The 27,995-nt window shown below is 33.6% G+C and overlaps 1 protein-coding gene across 1 annotated transcript; it reads left to right on the top strand.

Annotated features, from left to right (window-relative positions):
* Positions 1 to 169: 169 nt before the first annotated feature.
* LOC132728103 (uncharacterized) lies at positions 170 to 27,546 on the top strand. Its single transcript, XM_060713715.1, has 11 exons — positions 170 to 271; positions 716 to 955; positions 12,938 to 12,990; positions 20,799 to 20,995; positions 21,579 to 21,706; positions 22,508 to 22,674; positions 23,614 to 23,713; positions 24,309 to 24,522; positions 25,332 to 25,440; positions 26,037 to 26,154; positions 26,974 to 27,546. Exons 1-11 carry the CDS (start codon positions 174 to 176, stop codon positions 27,200 to 27,202), a joined length of 1,653 nt encoding a protein of 550 aa, XP_060569698.1. The 5' UTR covers positions 170 to 173; the 3' UTR covers positions 27,203 to 27,546.
* The last annotated feature ends 449 nt before the right edge of the window (positions 27,547 to 27,995 follow it).

Raw genomic sequence — 27,995 nt, 5'->3', positions numbered from 1 at the left:
TACGGTTCTTGTATTTATGACGTGAATGAGCTCAGTGTATGTTTGGTAGGTAATAACACCAATAGGAACTGTGATCATTGTAAATCTACACTCCAGGGGACGGACGATGGATATTGATATTTACTTATCTGCAAAAGATTTCCACAACACTGACGGACTTTGTGGAATCCTTGATGGAGACAGAAAAAAATGACTTTAGGCACAGAAATGGCTCCCAATCGTCCCCATTCAATGACTATTATGGTTATACTGACTTTATAAAAAGTTGGAGGTATACAGCTATAATTTAGTTGTTTTTTCATCTTGGTAAAAGTTGCCTAAATTAAATAACTAACTAACTTAACTAAATGTTACTAGCCTGGAAGTATAACCGTTTGACGCTTTTATTCTTCGCTGGAAGATGTTATGCCCTGAATGTTCTAAATGAAAAAATAGATTTATTTAATTATCTATTATATTCTACATTACTTTATATTCGAAATGTTTGATTGTCTAAAGAATTATATTTGTGTCGCATCTATAGGTAGTAGTGGCGACAGATCACTTCTCCGTCGTCTGTCCGACCGTCACAAAACTTGTCCGTACTACTCGGTCAGTACCAAGTTTAATTGAGCATAATGTCGGGATTTTCCGGTTCAAATATTTTTGAAATATTTTTTTTTTTAGATTGGACTACTCATCTAATACTACTTCTTGTAATTCTTTATAAAAATAGATTACTAGATGAGGAAAACTTCTTACATAATGACAACCGTGTTTTAGAGAAATGGAATGTTAACAATGGAGAATCCCTGGATGAAGCTTGTTCGAATGGTCACTCAATATCTAAGAATAAATGTCAGTTTGGCGGAGAGAAGAGAAAACGGCGAGATGTCGTCACAAGGATTGGAAAAGAAATAAAGTCAAGTATTAATAACATGAGAGTGTGTAAATACAAAGTCACGAAGAATCGACGGTCAGTATAATATTGTAATTTACTGAAGATAGGAATTGTTTTTATTTTTCTCACATGGACAGACTCATTAAAGGAGACAAAAGCATACATGTGTGTCAAGCAAGCTTCACATCCCAGCTGGACATTCAAAAAAGGGACAAAAACGAATGTCTGTCCAGCTTCACATACGAACTCTATATCTAAAAAAGAGACAAAAACGAATGTCTGTCCAGCTTCACATACGAGCTCAATATCTAAAAAAGGGACAAAAACGAATGTCTGTCTAGCTTCACATACGAACTCAATATCTAAAAAGAGACAAAAACGAATGTCTGTCCAGCTTCACATACGAGCTCAATATCTAAAAAAAGAGACAACAACGAATGTCTGTCCAGCTTCACATACGAGCTCAATATCTAAAAATGAGACAACAACGAATGTCTGTCCAGCTTAACATACGAGCTCAATATCTAAAAAAAAAAGAGACAAAAACGAATGTCGGTCCAGCTTCACATACGAGCTCAATATCTAAAAAAAAAAGAGACAAAAACGAATGTCGGTCCAGCTTCACATACGAGCTCAATATCTAAAAAAAAAAAGGAGACAAAAACGAATGTCGGTCCAGCTTCACATACGAGCTCAATATCTAAAAAAGAAACAAAAACGAATGTCGAGTCTTCATAGACATTTTAAACCGAGGGAAACGATTTTCAGAATTTTTTTCTTGCTTTCATAACTACAAATATTTCATATAAAAGTCTATTGCTGTATTTACCGGAATATGTCTTTTCTATGTATTTTCTTTATGGAACTTAATTTTTATTCTTAAAGTAAATGTTTTATGTCTATGAAAATATGTGTTATAAGTTTCGTTTATCATACATTCATCCGACTTTGATTAGTTTTTGTCCGTGCGCTTATCGCTACATATGTTCAAGCAAAATCAAAATCCATAATGACGTTAGAATTAGAGCTGCTGTCTGTACTGCATTCGCCAATAAAACATATAAATTATTTAAACATGAGTATGATCATTCTAATTTTCATACAACTTGTTTATATTTGAAACAGAACTGTGTCTGTGGGTGATGTGAATTCAAGCCAGGCGTACTTATCAGCGGGTCCAGCACGAGAAATATGGGGTGACAAACATTAAAATATGTAATGGATATGTCCAACTTTCATGAATGGAATTAAAGATGCTGCTCAGTTCGTACTTTGTTTGTGTGCGCGCGCGTGCGTGTGTGATATTTGTTAACATATATACAGACATTTATTTTAACTTACACGAATTGTATTATGAACATTTTCACTATTCAGATTGATAATATATTTGACCACAGATATTTTTGAAATTGACCGATGATGCATGTAGGTGATTTGTTTTAATAATAATAAATAATTCTTGTAAAACTTAAAAATTCATTTGTTGAAATTTTTTGGAAAAAAAACAAAAAAAAAACACAACAAACATTTTTTACAGGCGCGGGTTCAGGGTGTGGGCGCAGATTAAGAGAGGGGGCGACCCTAGAACTTACAAGTTAACCCTTAATAAGGCAGCTGTTGTGTTATTAATTCCCATGTTTAATGTTTATTAGAAAATTTTTGAGTGACTAATGCAACAAAAACGACACCGGAATGTATCCACTTACACCTTCATTTTTTTCATTGTTTTAGCCGCATCCCCATTAACGTGAAGCGTTTGCCTCTCCAGTTCCTGCCCGCCACCCCACTCGGAGCTACGCTGCTGTGCCGTCGAGATTTCGCCCTGGATCGTTTGCTTTTTTGACATGTAAAATATAGTTGCAATTAAGGAGTAAATCATTTTCAATAACACTAATCTAAATACGCGTTTCCCGAAAAAGAAATAAAGTCACGTGATGTTAGACACACTTATAATCCCACTTATACAAACACATTGCCTCTTTATTATTTTCGAATGTGTAAGTTTTGCCTTAATAAACAGATCATGACCATGTAACTGTTTATTTTGTTGTGGTGATGAAAATTAAAAGCTTTTTTGTTTTTTAGTTACTTATTACCTAATGAGTACTCTTTAATGGGATAAATCTAATCGTCAGGATGACACCACCCTTTGAATGCAAAGGGAAATAAAACACAAATGTTGAATTTAAATCAACCATATTTTTAATGAACTAAGTTTTTATTTACACTTAACTAAAAGTTACTTAAAACTAAACAAGTTGACAAAATGTACTATAATATAAACTGTTTGTAATTAACCAAAAATATGACATAAAACATATCAAAATAAACTAGTGAATAAAAGATTTAAACCAATTGAAAGTTGTTTAAACTGTTATAAATGAAAATATAAAAAGTGTGTGCTGTTAAACTAATAATTCTGAATAGTAGCAAGCCCTGTTTTAATCTATATGAACAAAAATAAGGATCTGATAATTCACGATGGCTGCAACTTAAAACAAAAAAAATAATATTAATTAAAATAAAATAAATAAATAAATTAGTTTATTAACCTTAGAGAGCTTTTAGAGATGTTACTTCTTCAAAAATTAGCAGCAGAAACTGAAGATTCCCTGAGATGCCTGGTTAAATGGACTTCTGCATCCCAGAGGGAGCTAGCATCTACCTACAGGTGGCACTGTATGTAACAACTTATCTGACTGGTAAAATACAGCCAACCAGAATTTACTTAACAAATGCTATAGGCTTATCAGTACTTTACATAACTATCCTAAAATAGATTATGATTCATGGAAAAGTTAAACATGAAACAAATAAACATTAACTACAAAAGATGATAATAATGAATAAGTATTACAAAGTAATCAAAAGAATCGAAATACTACTAAGAAACTAAACATAATTATATGTAAATGCTAAATCTACAACTTATAATGCAGGTTAGTGTAAGTAAAAGTAGAACCATTCTCTATAAATTGTATATAAAGAGTCTTAGGTTATGCTAAGCGACTATTAAAGAGTGTATCAATAAGTTCAACAAAGTTCCCTAATACAATTATAGTACAACATAAAACTAGTGAATGATAAGAATGAAATGTCAATAAAACAAAGCATGTTGATATAATTAAACTTTACAATAAACTTAAATCTAAGTTAAAGTTTAAACCCTTAATATTCATTAAAAAATATATAGACCTTTTTACAGTACGATTTTTCCATAGCAACGTATGTTGCATTTCGCGCATGTGCATTCTGCGTAGGGCAAAAGCGTAATGACGATAGCATACATTTAGCGCGCTTAAAGTCTTAAAAGGCGTGATTTCAAGTTATGTCACCCAGAAAAAAGAAATTTTGGGATGTATTAAAGCGGTAAGTACTTTTAACGTGAATTGATATTTATAACATATATAAAATTAGCGGGACTTATAATTCAATGACCAAAAGTCCTCTTTTCAAGGTATCATAAGGTGACTTTTTCATCAGTAATTTAAATTAACAGCAGGGTGTTAAAGATCACATTTTATTACCCATGTATTACATTATATTACACAATTGGTATTCCCTTGAAAGTGGATTGGCAAGGCGGTAGGTAAGTGTCAAACAGATTGACACGTGACCGGTTGTTATTTGCAAGCTACTTAACAATATCATTCAACCTGGTCGTTTTAGTACCATGACATAGTTAATTACTTAAAATTATGAAAATGACTTATCGTAATTTAAGTATTTTTTATTTATACCAATCCCATCAATGTTTATTGATTTTGTGAAGTGACAAATAGTTTACGTGACGTGCATTTCCATGTGTTACAAGGAACATGGCAAAATGTGTGTTATTCCACTTCACAAGAGTTTGAAAAATTATTTAAATATATTATAAGACATAAAACATTTCTGTTTGGCAACTCAGTCAAGTTGGATAAAGGATAAAATTAGCTAAACCGAAAGCTAAAAATGCATTATATCATGTGTTCCGACTTTCTTTTCAGAATGCTATTTAACCTCGATTTTAAATGTTAATAAAATTCATATAAAAATGTTATATATTATATGTAAAATATTTTTTTAATATGGACGTTTTCAACAACAATTACATTGACTTCTTTATTTGCTAATATATATATATTTCCACATATTTTTACAACAATAATCTCAATGTCAGGTCAGTGATCGTAAGGGGGAATTCTTAAACAAACGTATTTTCCATGCCTTCTTTGGTCAATCTTGGCCACAAAGCTATGAAGGCATCTTGTGTGTTTCTGTTTAAAGCTATTTTATATGATTTTCTAATTTTTACCTTAAATTCTGAATTGTTTATGAATTTCTACTTCATTTCTATGAAGAGCATGACTTTTTTCGCCCTACGCGAATTGCGCATGCGCGAAAAAATACTACTTCCGGTCATTTTTTCATAGCAACGGGCGTCGTAAAAAGGTCTATATGAAAATTATATATAAATTTTGAGTAATATTATACAGCATTATGTAATGATTATGTAAGCTGTTGTAGTTGGAATTCAACTTTACAACAATTTATTAATTATTAATTTATTCAATCACAGATATAAGGTGTGATACTCTCAACCGACGAATCGTGTGTTTGAGACTTACTCGGTTCAGAACCACATCAGATTGACAGAGGGATTTTCTAAAGAATCAGTTTCCAAAAATAAAAACTTACGTCTCAGACCGGATTGTATTGTGCTTACATCAGTGTTTGTTTAGGATTTAACTCAATAAAGAATTGGAAATCATGATCACAAAATAGACAAATATGTTGGTTTTTCGCCGATTTTTACATTTTTCATTCATTATCATTATCATACATAAATCGGTGTGAAAAGATAAATTAGACCTCTTAGAGTTCATTCCGTTGGGTAAAATGCAAGATTTTAGCATTTTATCATTCAAGCGCCTTGTCCGGCATATACCGAAATACGGTATTTAGTGTGGTTCTACAATCCTTTTTTTCCGTCTCACTCGTTTGTTTAATTGTTATTGCATGTTAGAAATGGCGTCATTCTGGTGTTTGTATGACGTCATTACGTTGCCGTTCTGTCAAAATGTTTATAAACTGATATGGACCAACTATGTGGCGTTAGTGTATGTGAGATATTATTTCAGTATTGTATGAAAAGAAAAGGGGGTATCAGAATGAAGGGTTGAGGCGGGAGGATATCAGGATGAATGGTTGACGTAGGGGGATATTAGAATAAAGAGGTGGAGATATCAGAATGAAGGGTTTAGGGGGATAACAGAATGAATGGCTGAGCTGGGGGATATCAGAATGAAGGATTGAGGTGGGGGTATCACAATGAATGGTTGAGGTCGGGATATCAGAATGAATGGTTATTTGTTGCGAAAGTTTATTTTAGACTGTGCTTTGAAAAGTTTGGATTAGAATAGATTAGATCCAAGCAGAACTATGCATGTAAGATAAACCCAAAGGAGTTTTTGAAATACATTTCGGAAGACCTGATACAATGTATTTTGTACCTGGAATCTATGGTGTGCATAACTTTGGTCATCGTATTGAACAAGAAGACATACAGATGTGCCAGAACTTTGTGGATCACTTACACGGCCTCATTGAAACGAAACCGAGAAACTTGTTCGAGTGTTGTCGTCGAATAACAGAAAGCCCTTGAAGCCATTAAACGAATCGTTAACATTGTACCTTGACTTTTTTACAAATGATTGTGGAGCATTAACAATGACTTACAATAAACATGTAATTGGGTTTCGTGTTGGCATTCATAATTATAAATAAGAAATTATTTTATTTATTAATTATTATATTAATTATATCATTGATTATATATTATATTCTAACATAGATTTATGTGATTTTAGACCCCCAATATTATCCATTTGGGTTAATGATGCCTGGATCTTTTGAAAAACATATTGAACTGTTTCAAGATTACTGTTTATGTGGAACGCCTGGTGTAGTCAGAGCTTCAATAAATGGTCCGATCAAATTGTGTTACTATTCTACATTTAAAATTTCATTTATGTTCACTTTGTATTAGCGGTGAATTCTTCCGTGTTTCCATTTCTACCAGGTCAAGATCACAGTGGCCACTCAAATAAAAGATAACCATTGCCTTAATTTTAACGAAGTGCACTTCTGTATTAATATTTGATGACATTATCAGTGTTTTAATACTGATTTGGGTTACCATGATACATATGTATATTAAAAGTATTGAAATAAAATGCCATTTGCTACAATTTCCTAAGGTGACAAAAGTGCATTATTCTGCACAAATGATTGATGGCGTGACTTGTTCTTGGCTTCAAATGGGCCTGCAGTATATTCACAAGGACATTTCATTACTGAATAGAAACAATATAATCTAAGTTTATGGTCGTCAAATTGGCAGGGTACCGAATGATGGCTTATCAAGCAATTGTTGTATAACTAGGCTAAGCTATAATACTAGATATAAAGCGTGCTAAAAAATAATGAAAGAATCCATAGCGATTTTATAAAAACCTCATGCAATTATTGTGGCTATAGTTGCATGTTGCCTTAAATTGCAGTGATGAGGCAAAACAGTTTGCAAACGTATTTTTGGTTTATATGCAGTACGTTTATTGATTGTTTTGTTTTGTGCGTGCGTGTGTGTGTGTGTGGCCTTTTGTTCAAAGAAGTGTCAGCATCAGAAGAACCATTTCAACTGATTTTCACACGATACATCTGCACTTGCGCATGCCTTTCAGACTAGTTATGACGTGTGTTTAATGCACGGGCCAACAGGTATAACAATGCGGTACAGACAAAATCGGAGTATAACAAAGCTGAGACCCTGTCTCGATCGATCGAAATATAGGGCTTCAAACAGGTGGTCCAAGAGGGGACCGTGGCAGTGAAGGACCTACAAAGTGGCCTAAACATGGTCCAACTATCTTAGAACTTAGACATTAGAAATTAGTTCTTAGAACTTAGACATTAGAACTTAGACATTTGAAATTAGTTCTTAGAACTTAGACATTAGAACTTAGACATTAGAAATAAGTTCTTAAAACTTAGACATTAGAACTTAGACATTAGAAATTAGTTCTTAGAACTTAGACATTAGAACTTAGACATTAGAAATTAGTTCTTAGAACTTAGACATTAGAACTTAGACATTAGAACTTAGTTATTAGAACTTAGACATTAGAACTTAAATTTTAAAAAAATCTGTTTTGAAAGAGGTAAAAGAAGGAAACATAACTCCGTTATCATACCTAAAACTTTATTCAAGTAACAGTAATCATACATAAAACTTAATTCAAGTAACAGTAAACTACAAAACATGAAACAAGGCACTTATCTCATTTATCACAAATAAGAATATCACAGTCTCGACAAGAACATGTCAATAGCGTGCAAACTTCAGAAACCATTAATACTTCAGCTCTGTCACAATTACATTTTTTGTAAAGATCAATGATATCTGTAGGTCTACATCAAATATTCATAGAAAAAAATCGAATGAACAAAATACTTATTTTTTAAACGTTTTGTTAATAGTTTAAAAAATATAGCGTTTCTTAATCCGTCAGTTATATTCAAAACATATATGCACATGAACTTGAAATTAAACCAGAACGATGAACTAAGAACTTGGATATACAGTTCTGTAAAATTAGTTTAATGTGTCAAGGCAATATGACGCTATCAATGCGGGCGAGTTGTTGCTGTTTGTTACTTCGAGACATAAAACGTCGATCGCTCCGTGGATGCAGAATCCACACAGCTTTAACTTATCGTAACCATTTACATGCCACACAAAGTAAAGACCTTTTGAGACATATCTTCGCCGAGATGATCGGTGGCTTTGTGGTTATTAGTTCCTTTGGGATCGCTTTGTGGCAATAGCCTCATCAATCTCAACACATTGCAACCGGTAGTCTGTCAGCAGTTTGTGCTACATCGATCTATACCTACACACTTGGTATTCCTCTGGGTTACAACAATAATGGGATCCCTTCCATCGTCCTTTAGTGTACTTGTTTTGCGTTGGATAATTTTGTTTGCTTTCAGTATTAGTTAAATATTATTGTAAGATAAACTATGGATAAGTAATTCTTAATCAGTTCTAGTCTTTTTAAATGCGCCCCTCTGAGAATGACAGCTAAATACATGATCACAACACTAGATACTGGTGTTATAACAGCCAATTCCAAACATCCATGCCCATGTAGAAATAATTTTCGTCGTCCGGAAAAGGAATAAAGAAGATTCTGCAATAGGAAAAATAATCAAATTATTTTAATACACATTAGAAAAGCGACATTTTTTAATTATTATAAAGCTATTAGATACACAATTTAAATACCGTTTCAAATTTGTTAATTGGGGAATCATATAAATACAGGCAACAGCTATATCAGTTTCAAAGCTTCTGTCCGCCATCGAAGATTTTTTTGGTAACCAGGTTCGGCTAGAATAGCTAGAACTGACTAAAATAGTTACTTATGGAGTTAATTTGTCCCTGCTTGTTGTAGATAGCTTGTTCGACTTTTGTCTCCTATTGAAATTGGTTGGTTTTTTTATTTATAATATATCATCATTTAATCTTTTAACGTTCTAGCTATTTCTCTGCAATTCTTTGAATAAAAAATAGAATTAAAGAATTAGAATAAAAGTTTATCTTACTTACATCTCCTTGTCTATCTTGCAGTAAATATGGCGTTTTCCCGCCTATACGAAACCTCTAAGTTTTAAGAGCTAAGACCTAAGTTCTAAGATCTAAGTTCTAAGATCTAACATCTAAGTTCTAACTTCTATCTCAAAACGGCCTCAATGGGCTTCCGTATAGAAGTGTAATTTGGACATTATGAATGGTTGAGGTGGGGATATTAGAATGAATGGTTGAGGGGGGGGGGGGGCAATAACGACATGAAGGGTCATAACTCTATAACACAATTATATTATCCGCATAGCTATATAACAGTTCGAAAGGAGGGGACATAAGTCTATAGCAAAGTTGGGTTCAGAGTTGCTTTTTGCACACTTTTTTTTAAAATAAAAAAATATTTGATCGATGAATTCTGTACCTCCCTCATTTATTATTTAAACAAGACCACTTCAATTTTATTTAGAATTGTTAACTACTCTTATCGATTTACACTTTTATTAATATCAGTATTTGATGTCCATTTAAAGTATCATTTTAAATATGTATATGCATAAGCCTTGATGATATCCACTAATGAGACCACCTCTAAATAAAGACCACTCCGGTAAAGTCCCATAAGTGGTTAATGTAGTGGGTTTTGTACTGTATGTCTTTTTTGCTGAATTCGATTTAATTTTGCAGGAGTCTATAAACAATCATTATCGCTGGGGTTTTTTTTTTTCAAAAAAAAAAACCACAAACAATATATTATATAAATAACACATGGGTTTGTGGGTAACAGTAAAAATATCATCCCGAGGAAAATACTGTTACCCGAGGCGTAGCCTCGAACAAATACTGTGATGATCTGAATTTGTAAACTAAATCTAACTGTAACAAAAATAAACCAAGAGAAGCAATAACTAAACTGTCTTTACCTTGCAAGTTTTAAGTGTACTGTAGGCCTACTTGAGAAGCTGTTTTTTTTTATTCTTTAGGCAAGTGATGATATCTACCATAAGCTGTGTTTTATTTAGAAAACAAAACACTAACCCATTTGTAAGGTTATGATCTGTGAAATCTGATCCTTCTGCATCCAGAATATTCTTCGCATGGTTTTTGACAAAGTGCATTTAGAAAATAACGATGATACCCTACAGATGTCTGTCCACCAACTTTATCTGTAACGTTTCACTGGTTAAACTTGTTAGCATGCTTTTATCGTCCGCATGTTCCAGGTTGACACAAAATTATTCACATTACAATTAATTCCGTTGAAAACGGATGTTTCCTTTTGACTATTCAACAAAAAGATATTTTATACGCGAAAGGAACTCTAGGCTGCAAAGAACTACATTTTTGCAGGCTCGCCATGGCGAGTTGTAGCGCCGATATATGTCCAAACGTCGAAAAATGTCCAAACGACGATAAATGTCCAAAAATTGACGATAAATGTCTCAATCGCCGATAAATGTCCAAAACTCCTTTAACGATAAATGTCCAAAATTAACGAAAAATGTCGCAACCAAATTAGGTGCTCATAAATGTCCAAATCGGTGTTAACGATAAATGTCTCAACTTTTCATATGTTAATTTGTAATTTATTGTATTGGATACCGTTACAGACTATCCAACTAACCCGTGATTTTACCCTCTGTTTACCCCCGACGTAAAATGTATCATACATTATTGTGGCATGGCCAGTTGCAGATCCGGATGGGGCGCGGGGCATGTGCCTTCTTAATTCACCAAAGCAATACGTTTTTTAGCATTGTTTTGTGTTCTTCAATATTTTTGTGCCCCATATAGCGTTGCCATTGTCCGTCCGAGTGTCTAAGTGTCCGTCCCGAAAAGTTTGTGAACGGTATAGGGGCGTGGACAGAGTTACATATTCCTTTACTATCAAGTGGTCAAAAGTTAAGTAAATATGCAACTCTATCTGGCAAACAAAGCAGTTAACCTGTATAAAGCATATGAGCTAATCAAGGGGTTAACTGCTTTGACAGTTAAAATCTGACCTACTGATTCAACAGCGAACAGTGCAGACCTTGCCAGGATGACGCATTTGTTTGTCGGGGGATATGGTTCGACAATGGTCGTTATAAGAATATACGCAACACGTGTTAATGGGTTTTTGTGACTTTTCTCTTAAGTGCTGCGAAGACGGTCCTTCTCGTGCTACATTGATTTAAGACATTTGTATTTGATTATTACTCATTCGCGCGTGGTGGACTGAACGCCACTGCGGGCCACCGCTTTATAAATACAGAGTTTTGAAAGGCTACTAACATGTTTCCCTCCAAGTGTCGACCCAGATCAGTTTGCACGCAAAATGCGTCACCAGATGAGGATATGCGCTATTAAACACCAGTAATTGGTAGTTAAGGTTTTGTATGTCCCTACAGTGTGGCACTTTCAAGATTCAACCTCATGGTTATACATGAAAATAATAGATGTATATATATATAATCAAGTAAATGTTCAACTAAATAAGGGGAAGTAACTGCAATATTACCATTTTACAGCTTCTGATTGGCTATACTTATGTCGTGGGAACAAGATAATTATTTCGTGGGAACAAGATATTATCTCGTGCGAACAAGATAATTATTTCGTGGGAACAAGATATTATCTCGTGGGAATAAGATAATTATTTCGTGGGAACAAGGTATTATCTCGTGGGAACAAGATAATTATTTCGTAGGAACAAGATAATATCTCGTGGGAACAAGATAATTTCTTGTGGGAACAAGATAATATCTCGTGTGAACAAGATAAATAAAGACACCCATGTGTCACATCTGTGCCACCGTAATAGACACTTGACGTAATAGTATGTTTTCTTGCTGTGCTGGTTGGATACAAACATGTACATTTAAAAATTACTTATATGTCAAATATTAACTTAACAATATTATATAAATAACACATGGCTGTCATTTTACATTATGCTAACTGGTTACTAAAGCATTATCGTTTTTATCAATACAGAGTTATGTAAGAGATATGTACCCCAGGGTGATATAAGAAATATTCCCCGGGAAATATATTCTAGGAGGGTGATATTCGATCAGAACACGTTGTAGGCCTATGGGAGTTTTACATTGAAGGATATATTGAGGTATAATAATATAAATGTTTAAATGACACCATCATATAGCAATTATATACTGTGTACTATTTTTTTTAATCTGTTGACAAAATCTTTTAACATTTCTTCTCCATTCGACAAACGTTATTTAGAAATTATCACAATTTGTCAATGAATATTTTCATCTTTAAACTGTTTTTACACATATATTAACTGGTTTACACTTGGTTTTGTCTTGGTTGCAACTTCGGTAATGTACTGATGCCATTTCTTACGGTCTTCTGTACCATATATCTGCAATCTCGTACCAATATACATAATGAATTATGTAATTATTGTATATTTTATTGAACAGATCACCTATAACAGTGATTTTACGGGTGATTTGCTACTTAAACCTTCCTCAGGGTAAGTCGAATGGAAGACTTTTAAATATGAATACCAATTCTACACTTAAGTTCACCTTGACCAAGGCGTCCTTCAATTCGTCCTTAAGGAAGCCTTTCCCGAGTTTGAGTGGAGGTTGAGTTCGAGTGACGACACTGAATATAGCTATAAGTGTAGAGTAGCGCAATGCAGATGTTTAACAAGATATGTTTTGTAAAACATGTATGCCCCCCCCCCCCTAAACACAGCCATTTAATATTATAACAATTAGATTTTTAAATGTGTATAAAAATGCATAGTAAATATGTTATGGAATACATGTATATCATTGCCATGGGGCAGAACCAATATGACCCATGGGTCCATGAATTGAGTAAACCCTGTAGTTGCCAATGAGACAATGTTACACACAAAATATCTTCTAAAAACAAGCTTTTCATCGTGAGGTCACTGTGACCTTTACCTTTGACATACTGACCCCAAAATCAATATGGGTCATCTACTAGTCATGACCAACCTCCACGCCAAATATAAGGACCATCAGCCAAAGCATTGTCTAGTTATTGAGCGGAAATGGCATGGTCTACGGACCGACGGACCGACCGACATGGGCAAAGCAATATACCCCCACTCCTTCGAAGGGGGGCATAATAACTTATTTTATTTGACTTTTTTATCGTTGGTACCGGTTGCCCATATGACCAACGTCCCGTGAAGATTGTAAGTATATTATTTTTCGGGGGATAGTGCACGATACAGAAGACGCCCGTTCCAGAAGCGACCCTGGTTCTTTTAAGTGCCCGGTGTAAAGCACCAGTACAATGTACCTTGGTTTAACTTACTTTTTTTTCCCTTTTAATAGTAAGGGAGATAGACTGTATCCAACAATCAACTTATTTTCAAATACATTTTTAAAACTTTTTAACAATCTCACAAGCATCCCGCTAGAGTCCCGGTGGTCGGTCGGGTGTTCCAGGAACGACCGGGGTACGTCCGTAACTCTGTCGGCAACGTCCGGGATGATCAAGGGCTCTGCCGGCTCTTAGCCAGCCCGCATAGCTCAATCGGTTAGAGCGCGAGACTTGTAATCTCGACATTGTGGGTTCGATTCCCGGGCTGGCCAACTAAAATTACTAAATCAGTCTTTCGGATGAGACTTTAAATCGAGGTCCCATGTATGGGTGCTTAAACACTTGGCACGCTAAAGAACCAGGAGAAGCTTCTGGAATTGGGGCATCTTTCTGTATCTGTAATTGCACTATCCTCCAAAAAAATAAATTGACTAATACTCTTCTGGAGGACTCGCCCATATGGGCAACCGGTGGCGAGTATAAATAAACGCAAATACACACACGCCGGGGCTCTTCCGGTGATTGTCGGCACTCTATCTGACCGTACCGGGGCTCTGCCGGGATCATCCGGGACTCTGCCGACATCATCCGGGGCTGTGCTAGCATGGATCTCAGCTTTTATGATCTCATTGATCGAAGACTTAACAGCGTTTGAATATCGTGTTAGGTCATCCGTCGTCCACTTACTATCTGCATTATCCGTAGTTTCAACTGGACTCTGCATGGATGGCCCGGAGTTCATCCTGGTTGTTATAAGTATGGAAATTGGGTACCGCCGTAGTGCTACCGGGGTTATTGTGACTGCAACAATATATTCATCCCGGATCGTCTGGGGTGGTCCTGGGCTTTGCCGGGATGCATGTGAGAACGCTACTTAAATCGATACTTTTAATCCCTATGGAAACCTTTATAACTGGCTGATGCATTACTGTTGATCATAGAAACAAGTGCAATTAACATATGAAAAGTTGAGACATTTATCGTGAACCGATTTGGACATTTATGAGCACCTAATTTGTTGCGACATTTTTAGTTAATTTTTGGATATTTATCGTTAAAGGAGTTTTGGACATTTATCGGCGATTGAGACATTTATCGTCAATTTTTGGACATTTATCGTCGTTTGGACATTTTTCGACGTTTGGACATATATCGGCGCTACACGAGTCGATATTACGTTAGGATTTTACTGAGAAACGACCTAAAACTCCGAATCCATCCAAAAATTTAATCGAAGCTTGGCTTCCAGCTTTCTACAAAATTTATCTGTCAGGGCTGGAATCCAAAATTATTTAGCCAATCAAATTTAATCTTACATAGCGTCAAAAAACCTTCAATTTTCACGCCATTTTTAAAAGCAGCAAGTATTGCTTTGAGCGCAAAGATATAATGATGATTAAAATGTTTGTTTTCATGAATTCTTTTCAATAAATCATATTAACACTGACTTTTGATTTAGCGAATTCACCTGTTTTCTCTGTAGTAAGTTTTCGTTTGGTGAATTAACATAAGTGTACATCTGGTTCTGTTGATTTTTTTCTTTTTCTTTTTTTCCCGGTCATTTTATCCTTTCCGGTATTTAGTGTATGTATTTACTGGTGTGTGTGTGGGGGGGGGGGGATCCCGGGATCCGGGATCGTATTAGATATAGAGGAAAAACTTATCAACTATATTTGTGTTGATTATTGTCGTAATGAAAGGCCATTAAACGTTAAGTTTTTATTTTTTTATTGTATGTAATGAACGTTAAATTAATTTAACTAAGGATATAGAATGATATATTTAGAGCTATTTATTAACAAACTTAAAATTCGGAAATCACAATACTTATAATTATATGCCTAATTAATTGGAAAAATCAAAGACTATATTCTTGAATTGGTCAAATCCCGGGATCCCTATATGTTTTAATACGATCCCAGCTTTTCTGAAAACTATATTCTTGAACTGGCCAATTCCTGGGATCTCTATATATTTTAATACGGTCCCGGCTTTTCTAAAAATTATATTCTTGAACTGGTCAATTCCTGGGATCCTTATATGTTTTAATACGATCCCGGCTTATCTGAAAAACATCTTCTTAGACTGGCCAATTTCCGGGATCCCTATATTTTTTTAATACGATCCCGGCTTTTCTGGCTGAATTGATTGACAACTTGTGTTTACTTTAGGACTTGTGTCTGCCACTCATTCCAATACTAAATAACATATTACAACTTAACTTCGTATCAAGAGACATCTATATGAATTCTACCTATCTAATATTTTTTTGGTCAAGGTCAACAGACCATATAGTAAATGTGCATAGACATAGGGACTTCATTCTATCTGTTTACATGTATCTTCATATATACTCATATTCCTCTTTGTTAAACTGAGAGAACTGGCTTCCTTAACTTTTTATGTCACTTTTATTTTGATGTTCGCTGAAGTCTCTTCAGTAATAGTTACTTCGGCGATGCCCTATCGTCGAAAATAAGAATGAATCGAGAAAAAAAATGGCGGCCATTTTATTTCATTTTATTTAGAAAATAGACCACGTGACCAGATTTTAAACTGTTAAAAATACTGTTACCTAAGTAAGAGTACAAAATTCTTAGTCACTCGGTACACTTGCATTAACAGTAAGAATAACTCCCAGAGGCCTATGGGAAATTAACATTACGAAAAAAGTGAGGGGTAATAAATATATATATATGTTTTCAAAATCGAAGAAAAAGACGTACGTCTCTTCTTTTAAGCTGTTTAATAAATCGTTTATGTTTTTTAATTAGCGTCATAACTATTATTTACAGACAAAGCTGATATTCATACATAAAGGTTCGAGTAGACTTTCACCTTAACACCAATTTCAGTTAACGGTTATTCGTTCTAGTATATTAATATTCTCTGTTTATAGCGTTTAGTAAGTCAGCATAATTATGTCGATGAACAGGTAATTATATAATGTATTTGTCATCTTACGGTAATGTCATTATAAAAATATATGTTTGTTAAACACATGGCGAAATACCCTTAAATATTGTATAAAACTTCTCACCTAACTTAATGCTTATGTAAATGCTATACTTTTCATACTTTACACTCTAGTTTTAACTGTATAATTTTATTATATTTAATACTGTCTGAGGTAGTATAAAAACCATCCCTACTATAAATATTGACTTTAAGATGTCGACAACTATATATTACCGAATGTTACATAAACAAAACAAGGATCATGAAGTTCATAAATATATCTAAACATCGAATCGCTTTGACTCTCAAACAATTTTCAAATATCATTAAGGGTTAAATCACAGGTCATTTTTTCTGTTGTTTTTTCTTCTTTTTTCTATCTCATTTTTCTTTCTATCTGAACTTATCAAACTATTATCATTATTAGTCTTATTTTGCTTTTCTTTAAATAATTGATATATCTTATATTTATTTATTCATTTTTCGACGCAAGTTGTAACACATCAGCCTTCTTAGTCAACAAACGACAATTTCTGTCGCCTTATTTTGCACATATATTTATCATACATACGGAAAAGACTTCAATAAGCATTAGGTTGCTTGCAGTCTAATCCTTTTCTTGTTTTGATTGTAAATATCATGTATGTAAATATACTTATGTGACGAATAAAATATGTTTACACCAAGGATCCCTTTTTGTTAAAAGTGCATCATAATCATTACACCAAAATACGTGTCACAAATTTTCAAATTAAATCATACCAAATACAAATGTACTGATCGCTATCTTGAATCAATCAACTGCACTTTAAACATGGAAGATTGAATATTTGTGGTTAATTTACCATTATGTGTTTATGTTAAAATAAAATTCCATAATGTTTCCGCACACATTTAAAACAGTTTAAAATACATTAAAGATGAATGGATGAAAATGCACGAAAATGATTTTCAAATTGATAGTTATTTTTTATGAGTGACAGGTCTTTAATCGTGTTGTGTGTAATAGTCATAATAATATTTAATTTATAGCCATACATATACACATTGACTGTGATATTACGAAATAAAACTTCCATTCTTTTCTGTTTTTTTATTAAATGTCACTAGGCCTTGCTGATGTTAAAGTAAAAGTATCTCATCATTTAATGAAATACAGGATTGTTATTTGTAATCATATTTAATTGATTCAAAGACATGTTCAATATTTGTCTCTTGTAAAATCATATACATGTACTGTGAACAGTAGAGCCGGCCGCAGTCCAAGAACTTATTCGAACGTTAAATATATCTTACAATTAGTTATTGTTATATGATAAAATATAAAAGGCACCACTGACCGTAAAGAAACAATATCTTAATAACTATGTTACTTAATTTAATTTGAAAGGAGTGGCTCTTTATTGACCGAAAAGTATAAAATATATCATACAACTCATTTTATGCCATTTTATTCCATGTCATAGGGCCCACGAGACCACTAAGCAAAAAAGTTAGATGTAATCATATTCAATGTCATGGTGTCTCGTTGTCCGTAAAAGAAAAATATCTTACATCATTAGTAAGACTCAGTTCATATTACACGTTATATAGGGTCTCACTGACTGTCATTTCCGTTCACGTTTGTTGTTTCAATTATGGGAGAAAAAGAACATATTTCGTCACAAATCATTTCCCATTGTCATATCGTTTAAGAAAAAAAATTGTAAATTGTAAATTGAATAGAATCCTGTATAAAATTAATTCTATTGAATTCAAATATTTCAATAATAGTTTGAAACTGTTGGTACAGCTGTAGTCCCGGTATATTATCATTTCCGATTTGGGTACAAACTTGTAATGTAAAGTCATGTTCGCACTTATAATGAATAATGAACAAAGGGTTATTTTTCCACATTAGCGCGGGTATACCTATCTCTGCAGGTATATAAATACCCAGTAAGAGTCATATTAACAGTCAAGACGGCTTCAGATTATCCTCAAGAGGTAAGTTACACTTCAACTTGATATTTTTATATATTTGTTTGTTTGTTGGGTTTTACGTCACACCGACAGAGTATAGGTTATATGACGACGTTCAAGCTTTTATGGTGGAGGAAGACCTCATGTGCCACTCCGAGCATTATTTCAGGCACGAAAATGTCATCTGAGTAGAACCACCGACGTTCCGTAAGCTAGCTGGGTGGCTTTCGCACATGAAAGAATCAAAAGTCGTTGTCGGGATTCGAACCCACAGCGGTTAGGGCACGTGATTCGAAGCCACTCGTCCACCAGTGCCCGTATATTTTCTTGTACATTAATATCTTTTAGTTTTGTTTTGTTTTACTAATTAAATTCAGTTCAAGATTTAAGCGAACTTCCCAATATATCTCCTCTTTTGGTAATTTTACAAACTGCTAGTTTTTGGCAATATTTGCCATATTGCACATGAGAGATTATGCTTTAATAACGAACTAATTTCATCAATATTTTTTGAAAGGAAAATATATTTATATGCCTGAAACTGCCTTAATGAGTGTCATTACATTTTAGTGATTTATTCTATCCATTTCTTCTTCTTAAATAAATGCCAAAATGATTTACTTCTTGACATTTTTATTTGTATTTTAAATTATTACCCAATGAAATTTCCTTTTGGAAAAAAAAAACATAACTTGTCTATTATGATGAATTGGGTCGATTTTATTGGATGAAACTGTATTCTTTTCTATACTAATTTTCAAGATATTGCTTCATATTTTCAACGCTACATCATCATTATCAATATAGGTTTTTACTCTTATTATTGTCATTTAGTATATATTCATCACATACCCGTGCCTTTTTTGGGACTCCGTAAAAACGGAATTGAATGGTCGGGCAAATATTTTGACGTGACGTCATTTGCGCTATATAGACAATGCGTAAAGACGCCCTAAATGGTTGCGTTAAACTATAAGTGCGTCAATGAAAAAAAAAAAAGATTATTGTTGTTTCTGTTAACAGTTTGAGTTTGGATATTTGAAAAAAAAGAAACCTATATGTATAGAGCTTCATTACTAAATTTATTGAATTCGTTGAATAAAACAATCAATTTGTATTATGCTCGCCAGAGACTCGCATAATATCTTATTCAACTCGTTTAATTCTATACTCATTCAAAATCTTTGATTAATTTCATAAGAAAAGTTTTGTTTTCAACATAGTAATAAATTTAAATATTTTTAGAGTATACTGCCTTTGTATTACGATGTCAAAGTTTCAAGGAACGCTACTTCCGGTTTTGTTACTCCCGGGTATGTTACTAATGGTGGTCAATGTCCGGTGCCAGACAGCTAGTAAGTCTTCAAACTTTATCATTATACATTATATGTACATATATAAAGTTTCCTACCTTTACGATAGTGGTTATTAAGATTTTCTTAAAGGTTATATGGCCCTATGTAAATGGTTGTTTCCATATATTACCCGAACCGCTAGGCCAGGGTTATATTGCAATCTGAGTGCAAAATGATAAACATATCTTTCTGCTCGAACAAAAAAAAAATATGAACCACAAAGCTAAATAGGTTTTGTATCAGCACATGCTAATATAAATAGAATAATAAAACAACAAGACCTAGTTACCTTACAAGCAGTACACATTCATTATGATTTAACTGTATATGTCATAAAATTTTTTAAACGGAATGTCAGTGGTTCTATTCGTGTTCCTATTCGTGCCTGAAATAATGCACGAATTATCGACTTATAGACTTAAGAAAACGTAATGTTCTAGTCTTTCCCCTGGCCACACTGCTCGCGTATATTAAAATGTTTTACAATATCAATATGTTGGTGGGGTCCGTACTCGACAGCGAGAGCTGCTTTTTGTGCCCTTGCGGGCGGATGGATCCTCATAAAACATTAACTACACATACATTAATATATTGGTTCGGTATAAAAAAATAACACGTGTCTCTCAGGTTAATAGTGCATATTAACCACCCTTTAACTGAAATATTTTATTTTGGTACCTAACCTTTATTTCTGTACCCATAGATTTGACGGTCAGCGCCTGTACAACACTAGAGACACAATTTACGGTAATAAACGGGTACGTTGGCGGCACGGTTTATATCGAGGGAACGACACAAAACTTTGACAGCTGTCATCATACTCTAGCAGGAAATACAGCAGACGTTTTCCAGCTCACCTTTGAAACATGTGGTGTGACGTATGGTTTTCTTGCATCGTCGGTATGATGTTATATTACTTTTTTCAAAAATGTTATTGACACCACGTGACATTCACGTGCTCCATGTAGTGCATACAAAACATGACAGAGAAATAACTAAATAATTCGTTTTTGTTAAGTTTTTTTTTACTTTTTTGTAAATAACATATATCTCATACCACAACAAATGATATACAACTATAAACCTTAAGGTAGACTTACTGTAATGCTTTCCCGCCCAAAATGTCTAATATCGGCCAATATCGTAATAAATCGGCCATTTCCGGAATGTTATTTCTTTTACAGTCTTCAGTATTCAATAATATTTAACCGTTTATCACTAGAATTAAGTATATAGCGATAAAGGATGAGTGATTGTAAATAATCTAATGCTCAAGATTTGGAAAATTAATTAACGCTCCGGAAATAACCGATATATACCGATATTGGCCGATCCTAGAATTCTTTGACAGGAAAGCATTACAGTTAAGACTAGCATAATTAAACTGTTTATGTTTTCTGTACTCTTCACCAGGAAAAGTTTGTCTATTTTTGTTAGCTAAAGTTATAGTACTAAGACAAAATTGTGCTTTCCTTTATTCCAGAACACGATCGATTTCTACGTTGTTGTTACACAGTACCAGTTCGTTAATGTTAACTCAGATCCTCGGTTCCACGTTCGATGCACATTTCAGGAATCTACACACACCGCCGATATACAAGTGGAGTCAGTGTAAGCATTATTGTATGTTTGTCTTTTTTCATTTAATCTTATATCCTGTGAAGCTGTTCTACGACTTTAATGTCAATTATGCGGGGATGAATTATAGAGAAATAGAATCCCTTAGGAACGTCCAAAACAGCAGTTGCAAATATTGCATACTTGGTTTGAATGAGCCTGCTCATGGACCAAACTCCGCACAGTAATTTGATTGTAGCGAAGCAAATGTGGACCACTCCGTCGAAGTTGTCTCATGGACGGGTACTGGAAAGTGCAACGTACCATCCACGCAATGTATTTTGACCTTGACGTCATGTGCTCGATTTTTTGTAAACAGAGTGTATGTTGCGTTAAACGCTAGTGTAATTCTAGAAAAAAAAATCCGCCGTTATTTTGAATTTGGAAATGTGATTTATATAAATACATGTTTGATTTTTTTATAAAGCTGCACGTTTGTAACGCACTGTGCGTTTTTAACGTCTCTTTACATAGGATAATAGGGACGTTCATATTGTTTTATACATTCGGCATCTGTCACTTTTTTCTCTAAAAAATATTCTTGTTGTAAATATTTCTGACAGCGGCTCGGGTTATATTACCAAACAGCCGTTTTTACATGTATAGGGTCATATAATCTATAATAGTAATATTCGTGTAGTTTCATAACTGAATGAATAAGGTTATATTATGCAAGCCTCTCAACTCGTTCAAAAGGTTTAGTGTTGAACGTATAACCTAATCCACTATCCTCTTTTTACATATATACTTTAACTTATATAAACACACTAAATAAGTAAATATCTTGTCTTGTAGGACGGCTGATAAAAGTGGTACCGAGAAACGGTTCAATACAGATTCATATGCTGATATTTCACTATGTAGGAGCACTTTAAATGGAACTTGTGACCCAGTAACGTATTCTAACACAGTAACTATGGGAGACCAACTGACACTGCGTTTTGACTTATCTCCACAAGTCCGTAAGTTATTTGTTACTTACCACTTTTATCTGGCTTTCTTATTTATTTATTTATTTTGTTTATTTATCTATTTATTTATTTATTTTTTGTCGTCTCACATAAATGAGCGAGGAATAATATAATTATATAATCGAACATGAAGATGCTTTCTATTCTTGTTTATAATAAACTATGATTCGACTGCCATACGCACAGTTGTGTTAGGATTGACAATATTTAAGCAAAAAAGGCCATTTCTCGGTATTGTTTATTCATTATTAATTTTGTATCTGAATTGGAAACAATTATCCGAATACTATTCAAATACCTTCTTTGTGAAGAGGGCGTATCCGTGATTATTTAATGATGCGCATGACCGACAAAATGGGAAAATTTTCAACAATTAAAAGTCATCGATTTGGATATATTATTTTAGAATTTAACAGAAAATAAAAAATAACGATGGCCTTATCATGAATTTAATTTTTAAAAATTTTGCCTCTGAATCTTGTTTGCGTAACTTATGACAGCGCGTAAACAATTTAAGGTGGTTTCGTCACTTTTGGATATCAATCATGTAGTCCTTGTTAAATATAGAATCAAATCAGTGTTTTATAATAATAACACACAATTTGGGCGTCTTATATATTCAAAAAAAGTGGAAAATCGGCGTCGAAACAGTTATTGTTTTGATATTCAAATTAAATCATTTTGATATGCCAAGCAGTTACTTTGTAATAATTTTTAATTATCTTTGCCTTGGAAGTGCTTTATAAGAAAAAAAAAGTGACATCTTTTAAATTACACTTTACGTATTTATTGCAAAATAGGACACAATTTCATGGTGAAGTCTACACTGTAAAGAGCGGTACGATGTTTTTTACATATTTAGAAATAATACAAACATAACGATGTGCCATTATGAATCATGAATTCGCTAATTTTTATTAAAAATTTCAGCCAATTATGAACTGCGTGTAGACGAATGTTTCTTTGAAGCAAAGGATCAACAAACAGGCATGAGTGTTTCAATGCTTCAGCTTTTGGATATCCAATCACAGTAAGTCTTTTAAATATTTTCAGCCAATCAAAGTCAGTGTTTTATAATATATAACATCCAATCAAAGTGGGCGCTTTAATATATTAAACATCCAATCAAAGTGAGTCTTTCATAATATCCGACATCGAAACAGTGTATTGTCTTTGATTATTTACACCCAATTAAATCTATATTTGATATCCAAGCATAGTTAGTCTTTAATAATTTTTAAATATTTTCATCCAATCAAAATGAGTATTTTATAATATTTAACATCCAATCAAAGTGAGTCTTCTATATTATTCGACATCGAAAAAGTGAAATTACTTTCAGATAATCTACGCCCAGTCAAAATTAGATTTGACATCCATTCAGTGTGTAAACTACAAACACCCACCCATATTTCACAACCCAACCGCAGACAATCTTTTATAAGATCCAACTACATTAAGCCTGTTTGAAATATAATGACCCTTAAGCATTTAATAAGATTTTATATGACTACCTTGTTGCTATAAATTGTTATCAATTCGAAGCTTTCAATCAAATACTTTCATGATAAATAGATTATGAACATGGAATTAATATTACCATGACTTTGATATTTCTCTCACAGTTGCTCTGAATATTCAATATTCCCTGACTTTGTACATTCCACGATGACGATAACAAGTTCCGGTGGAAACGTGTTTGAAGTGCCGTATGCCGTGACGTCATTTACGGCGTTTATCCCAATTACAATAACAAAAGCGTTAGCACTAGTTGATCTTGACCTCGTAATTGGCTGTAAAGTCGCAATTTGTTTTAGTGGAAGCAACGATTGCACTGTGGTAAGATATTGTAGCTATGTTTTTTTTTAACCGAAAATACATGGTTGATTACAAGTAACACATAGTCAGGGGGAATAATTTTATAGGGTATAAAATATTTCGAGGCTACGTAAGACTACCAATGAGAGGGCAGAGGTGACTCAAATTAGTTTTGCGACATTTCAAATGAGTGCCAAACTATTGAGTTTTTGATTTCTTTGCACATGGATTTAAATTTATGAAAATTTTCTTTTAATCGTGTTATTTCGAGTTATTTCCCTGCTTATGAAACCATTTACAATGTATTTAAATTGGCAAACTTTTTGTTGAAATTTAGTAGACTCAAGCGTACAATATAAACATGTTTTCTATTATAACGTATTAATGTTCTAAGTCAAAAGTTTTTTTTTTGTTTTCAATGGATTAAATTGTATCCTTGTTTGATTTGAAATTAGATTTGTATGTATCGTTTCTTTTGTATGATGTTACGTAATGTCATGCAGACAAGATTCCGTTCAATATTTCAGTAATTATATTTTTTCTTTAACTTTATACTAGTTCATTTGCATTTATTGCTGCTTTGGGTTCAAGATTCTTATAACAATAAGCATGGGACTACTTTATAATTCAAGGGAGCGGTGGCCATGTCTGCCTCTCAACCCAGAGATCATGGATTTGAGCCCTACTCGGGTCACGACCATGTTTCTTCATATGATACCAGTCCTTGTTCTTCCAGGAAGCGGGCTCGAAAGTAATTAATAAAAGTTTCAAGATCTTTTTTATTCAATCGAGCTTAAATAAAATTTAATATGTTAAAACCAATACTATAGCCCACGTGCGGAGGCGCGCGAAAGAAACGTGCAGATGAAGCGGACTCGAGCGGGCAAGTTGCCAATAACACCCAGATATGGCTGTATGAAGGTTTCAAAATGCAGATAGGTAAACAATTCTTGTCTTTTAAATAATAAAGATGGTAAATATTGGGTTCAATTAAATTTTGGGTTCAATTACAAGTTTAATTATATAAAAAAAACAATATTGCACGCGTTGCCAGTACCGACCGCATGAGCGAGGACCATAATTACATATCACACCGCTCCAAATGTCAAACCTATATTGGACTATATGCGACTATATTGGACTAGGCGCTATATACATGATAGTGATTTTTGCAGCTGTATACTCGTACAATGATGTTTCAATTTGTACATAATTCATGATGATCTTTCAGTGGATATTATTATTATTATTTTAATTATCATTATTATTATCAATATTACTATTATTATTATTATTATTATCATTGTTATAATCATTTTTATCATCATCATCATCATCATCATCATCATCATCATCATCATTATTATTATTATTATTATTATTATTATTATTATTATTATTATTACTATTATTATCATTATTATTTTTATTTTTATTATTATTAGTATTGTGGTTGTTTTACTGTTTATCATATAAATCAGATTTACATGGCTGGTCATTATTTTATGTTGTATATTACTTTTATACATTACCAGGAGATCATAAAAGTACACAGATAGAACAAGGGACTAATGGTGTTGGTTTGTTACCTGTAGAACCGGGAACCAGTGATATATGCTTGAATAAACAGGAATTCTGGGGTATACTGTTGAGGTATAAATATTTCGTTATTGGCAGTATACGTAAACATTGAAAACACAGGTCCCTCACCGCTGTAGGTTCGATCCTCTCTCGGGTCGAAATCTTTAATGTGAGGAAGCCATTCAGCTGGCTAACGGATGGTCGGTGGTTCTACCCAGGTGCCCGCTCGTGCCTGAAATAATGCCCGGAGGGGCACCAGGGGTCTTCCTCCACCAATAAAGCTGGAAAAAAAGTCGACGAAAAATCTCGGCGGGACGCTCTAGGATGACCCGACTTGAGTGTACGGTCGCCCATATGGGCTTTCCGGCGGCGACCTTAAATAAACGCATTAAAAGAATATACATGTATATATAAAAAATAATTACTGTATAAGTGGTTAAGTTAGCGACGCGAAAATATTGACGGAGATCTCGAAATGACGAAAATCGTTAATATTTCCTCTTTTGTAGCGTAAATATTAACCGACCTGTCATTCCACAATTCGTTCTCTCGCGAAATGTCTAGAATTTTAAATTCGCTAACTTTTCGACATGCGGAAAATTCGACTTTTACAAAAAAACTTCGTCTTATACACTTAATATTTTAAAATTGATCTCCCATACTTTATATTTCACCTTTTCTTTCCTTTCTTACTAACTTTGATTTATAATCACTTGAACCTGACTAGTGTACTTTATCATATACACTTTTTGAAGTTCTATAATTTGTTTTTAGTTTTAGCGCGTATTCATTCTCACTTTGTAATATGCATAGGTTTGACAATAAGCTCTTACAATTCAATCTACATGTAATGTTGTAATACTTTGAAACTCATGACGTTTTTACTTTCAGTTTACTGTTCCTGATAGTCTGTGCTGTTACTGGATTTTGCTGTTTCTTCGTTATAACAAAGAGACAACAACGGCGGAGAAAGCTGATTTATGACGACATTTTCTCCTCCGCGTCTGTCACTAAGACAAACTCCGTGTCAAGTTCGAGTCAGTCCACTGTTGAGCAACCTCATTTTCTACCTAGATATGTAGCGTACTCTCTAAAACCAAATAATTCTTTGAAATATTAAACTGCAAAATGATTCCTTAAAAACCAAATAAGACAATAAAAGTGTAGAAGCCAAAATGCAACAGATTTTCTTGAAGAAAGTAGAAACAAATATTTTTTTTTAAATTAATGTTACATCGCAAGACTCGACCATCTATCGCCAAACTAAATTTCTTAATTAATAACTTTAATTGCTACTTTAGTTATGGGAATAGGTCTGTAAAAGGTACATGCATGTTAAACTGATGTTTGATAATTATGGTTTATACCTGAATTAGTTTTAATTTTGTCATAAAAATATTTTCGTTTTTCTTTACAGCAAAATCATTTACAATTTTTGATCAACGAGATGAAAAATTTCGTATAAATTTGTTAAACAACATATAGCGAAAGTGCTTATAAAATAAAAAAAAATAAAACAACCTGACAGTTGTGTTCTTTCATTTGTCTATTTCTACAATCATTGAGCTATAGCCAATGGCTCAATACGTTGACTACTGTTTGTTGCTTAAATTCCGCGCCTCTGGTTTAACGCCGCCAAACACAGCAGAGATGCTTGTCTCTCAACTAAGTTAGCATCGGTTTGAGCCCTTTTGACGCCAGGACTGGCTAGTTTCTATGGTCTCGACAACTATACATGAAGGAACCGTTTATACGTCTTTAGTAAGAAACACGTTTTGTGTCTGATGCTTGATTAATATCAAGTGTAACGACGTTTGTAGAACATCATATTACTGATAATGAGCATAATACTCTATTTTTTCTTAATAAACTTACGTTGTACGAGTAAATCAGAAATCTGTTTTCATCTAACC

Source organism: Ruditapes philippinarum, unplaced genomic scaffold, assembly GCF_026571515.1.
Source record: "Ruditapes philippinarum isolate M1 unplaced genomic scaffold, ASM2657151v2 ctg5901_1_1_1_1, whole genome shotgun sequence".
Lineage (NCBI taxonomy): Eukaryota > Metazoa > Mollusca > Bivalvia > Venerida > Veneridae > Ruditapes > Ruditapes philippinarum.
The sequence above is the reverse complement of the archived record's forward strand: the minus strand, read 5'-3'. Positions and strand labels throughout refer to the sequence as shown.

Coding starts and splice junctions, on each gene's coding strand:
- LOC132728103 (XM_060713715.1), top strand. CDS start 174: ATGGAGACAGAAAAAAATGACTTTAGGCACAGAAATGGCTCCCAATCG. Junction 23,714..24,308: donor CTTTTGGATATCCAATCACA/GTAAGTCTTTTA, acceptor TTTCTCTCACAG/TTGCTCTGAATATTCAATAT. Junction 25,441..26,036: donor AGGTTTCAAAATGCAGATAG/GTAAACAATTCT, acceptor ATACATTACCAG/GAGATCATAAAAGTACACAG.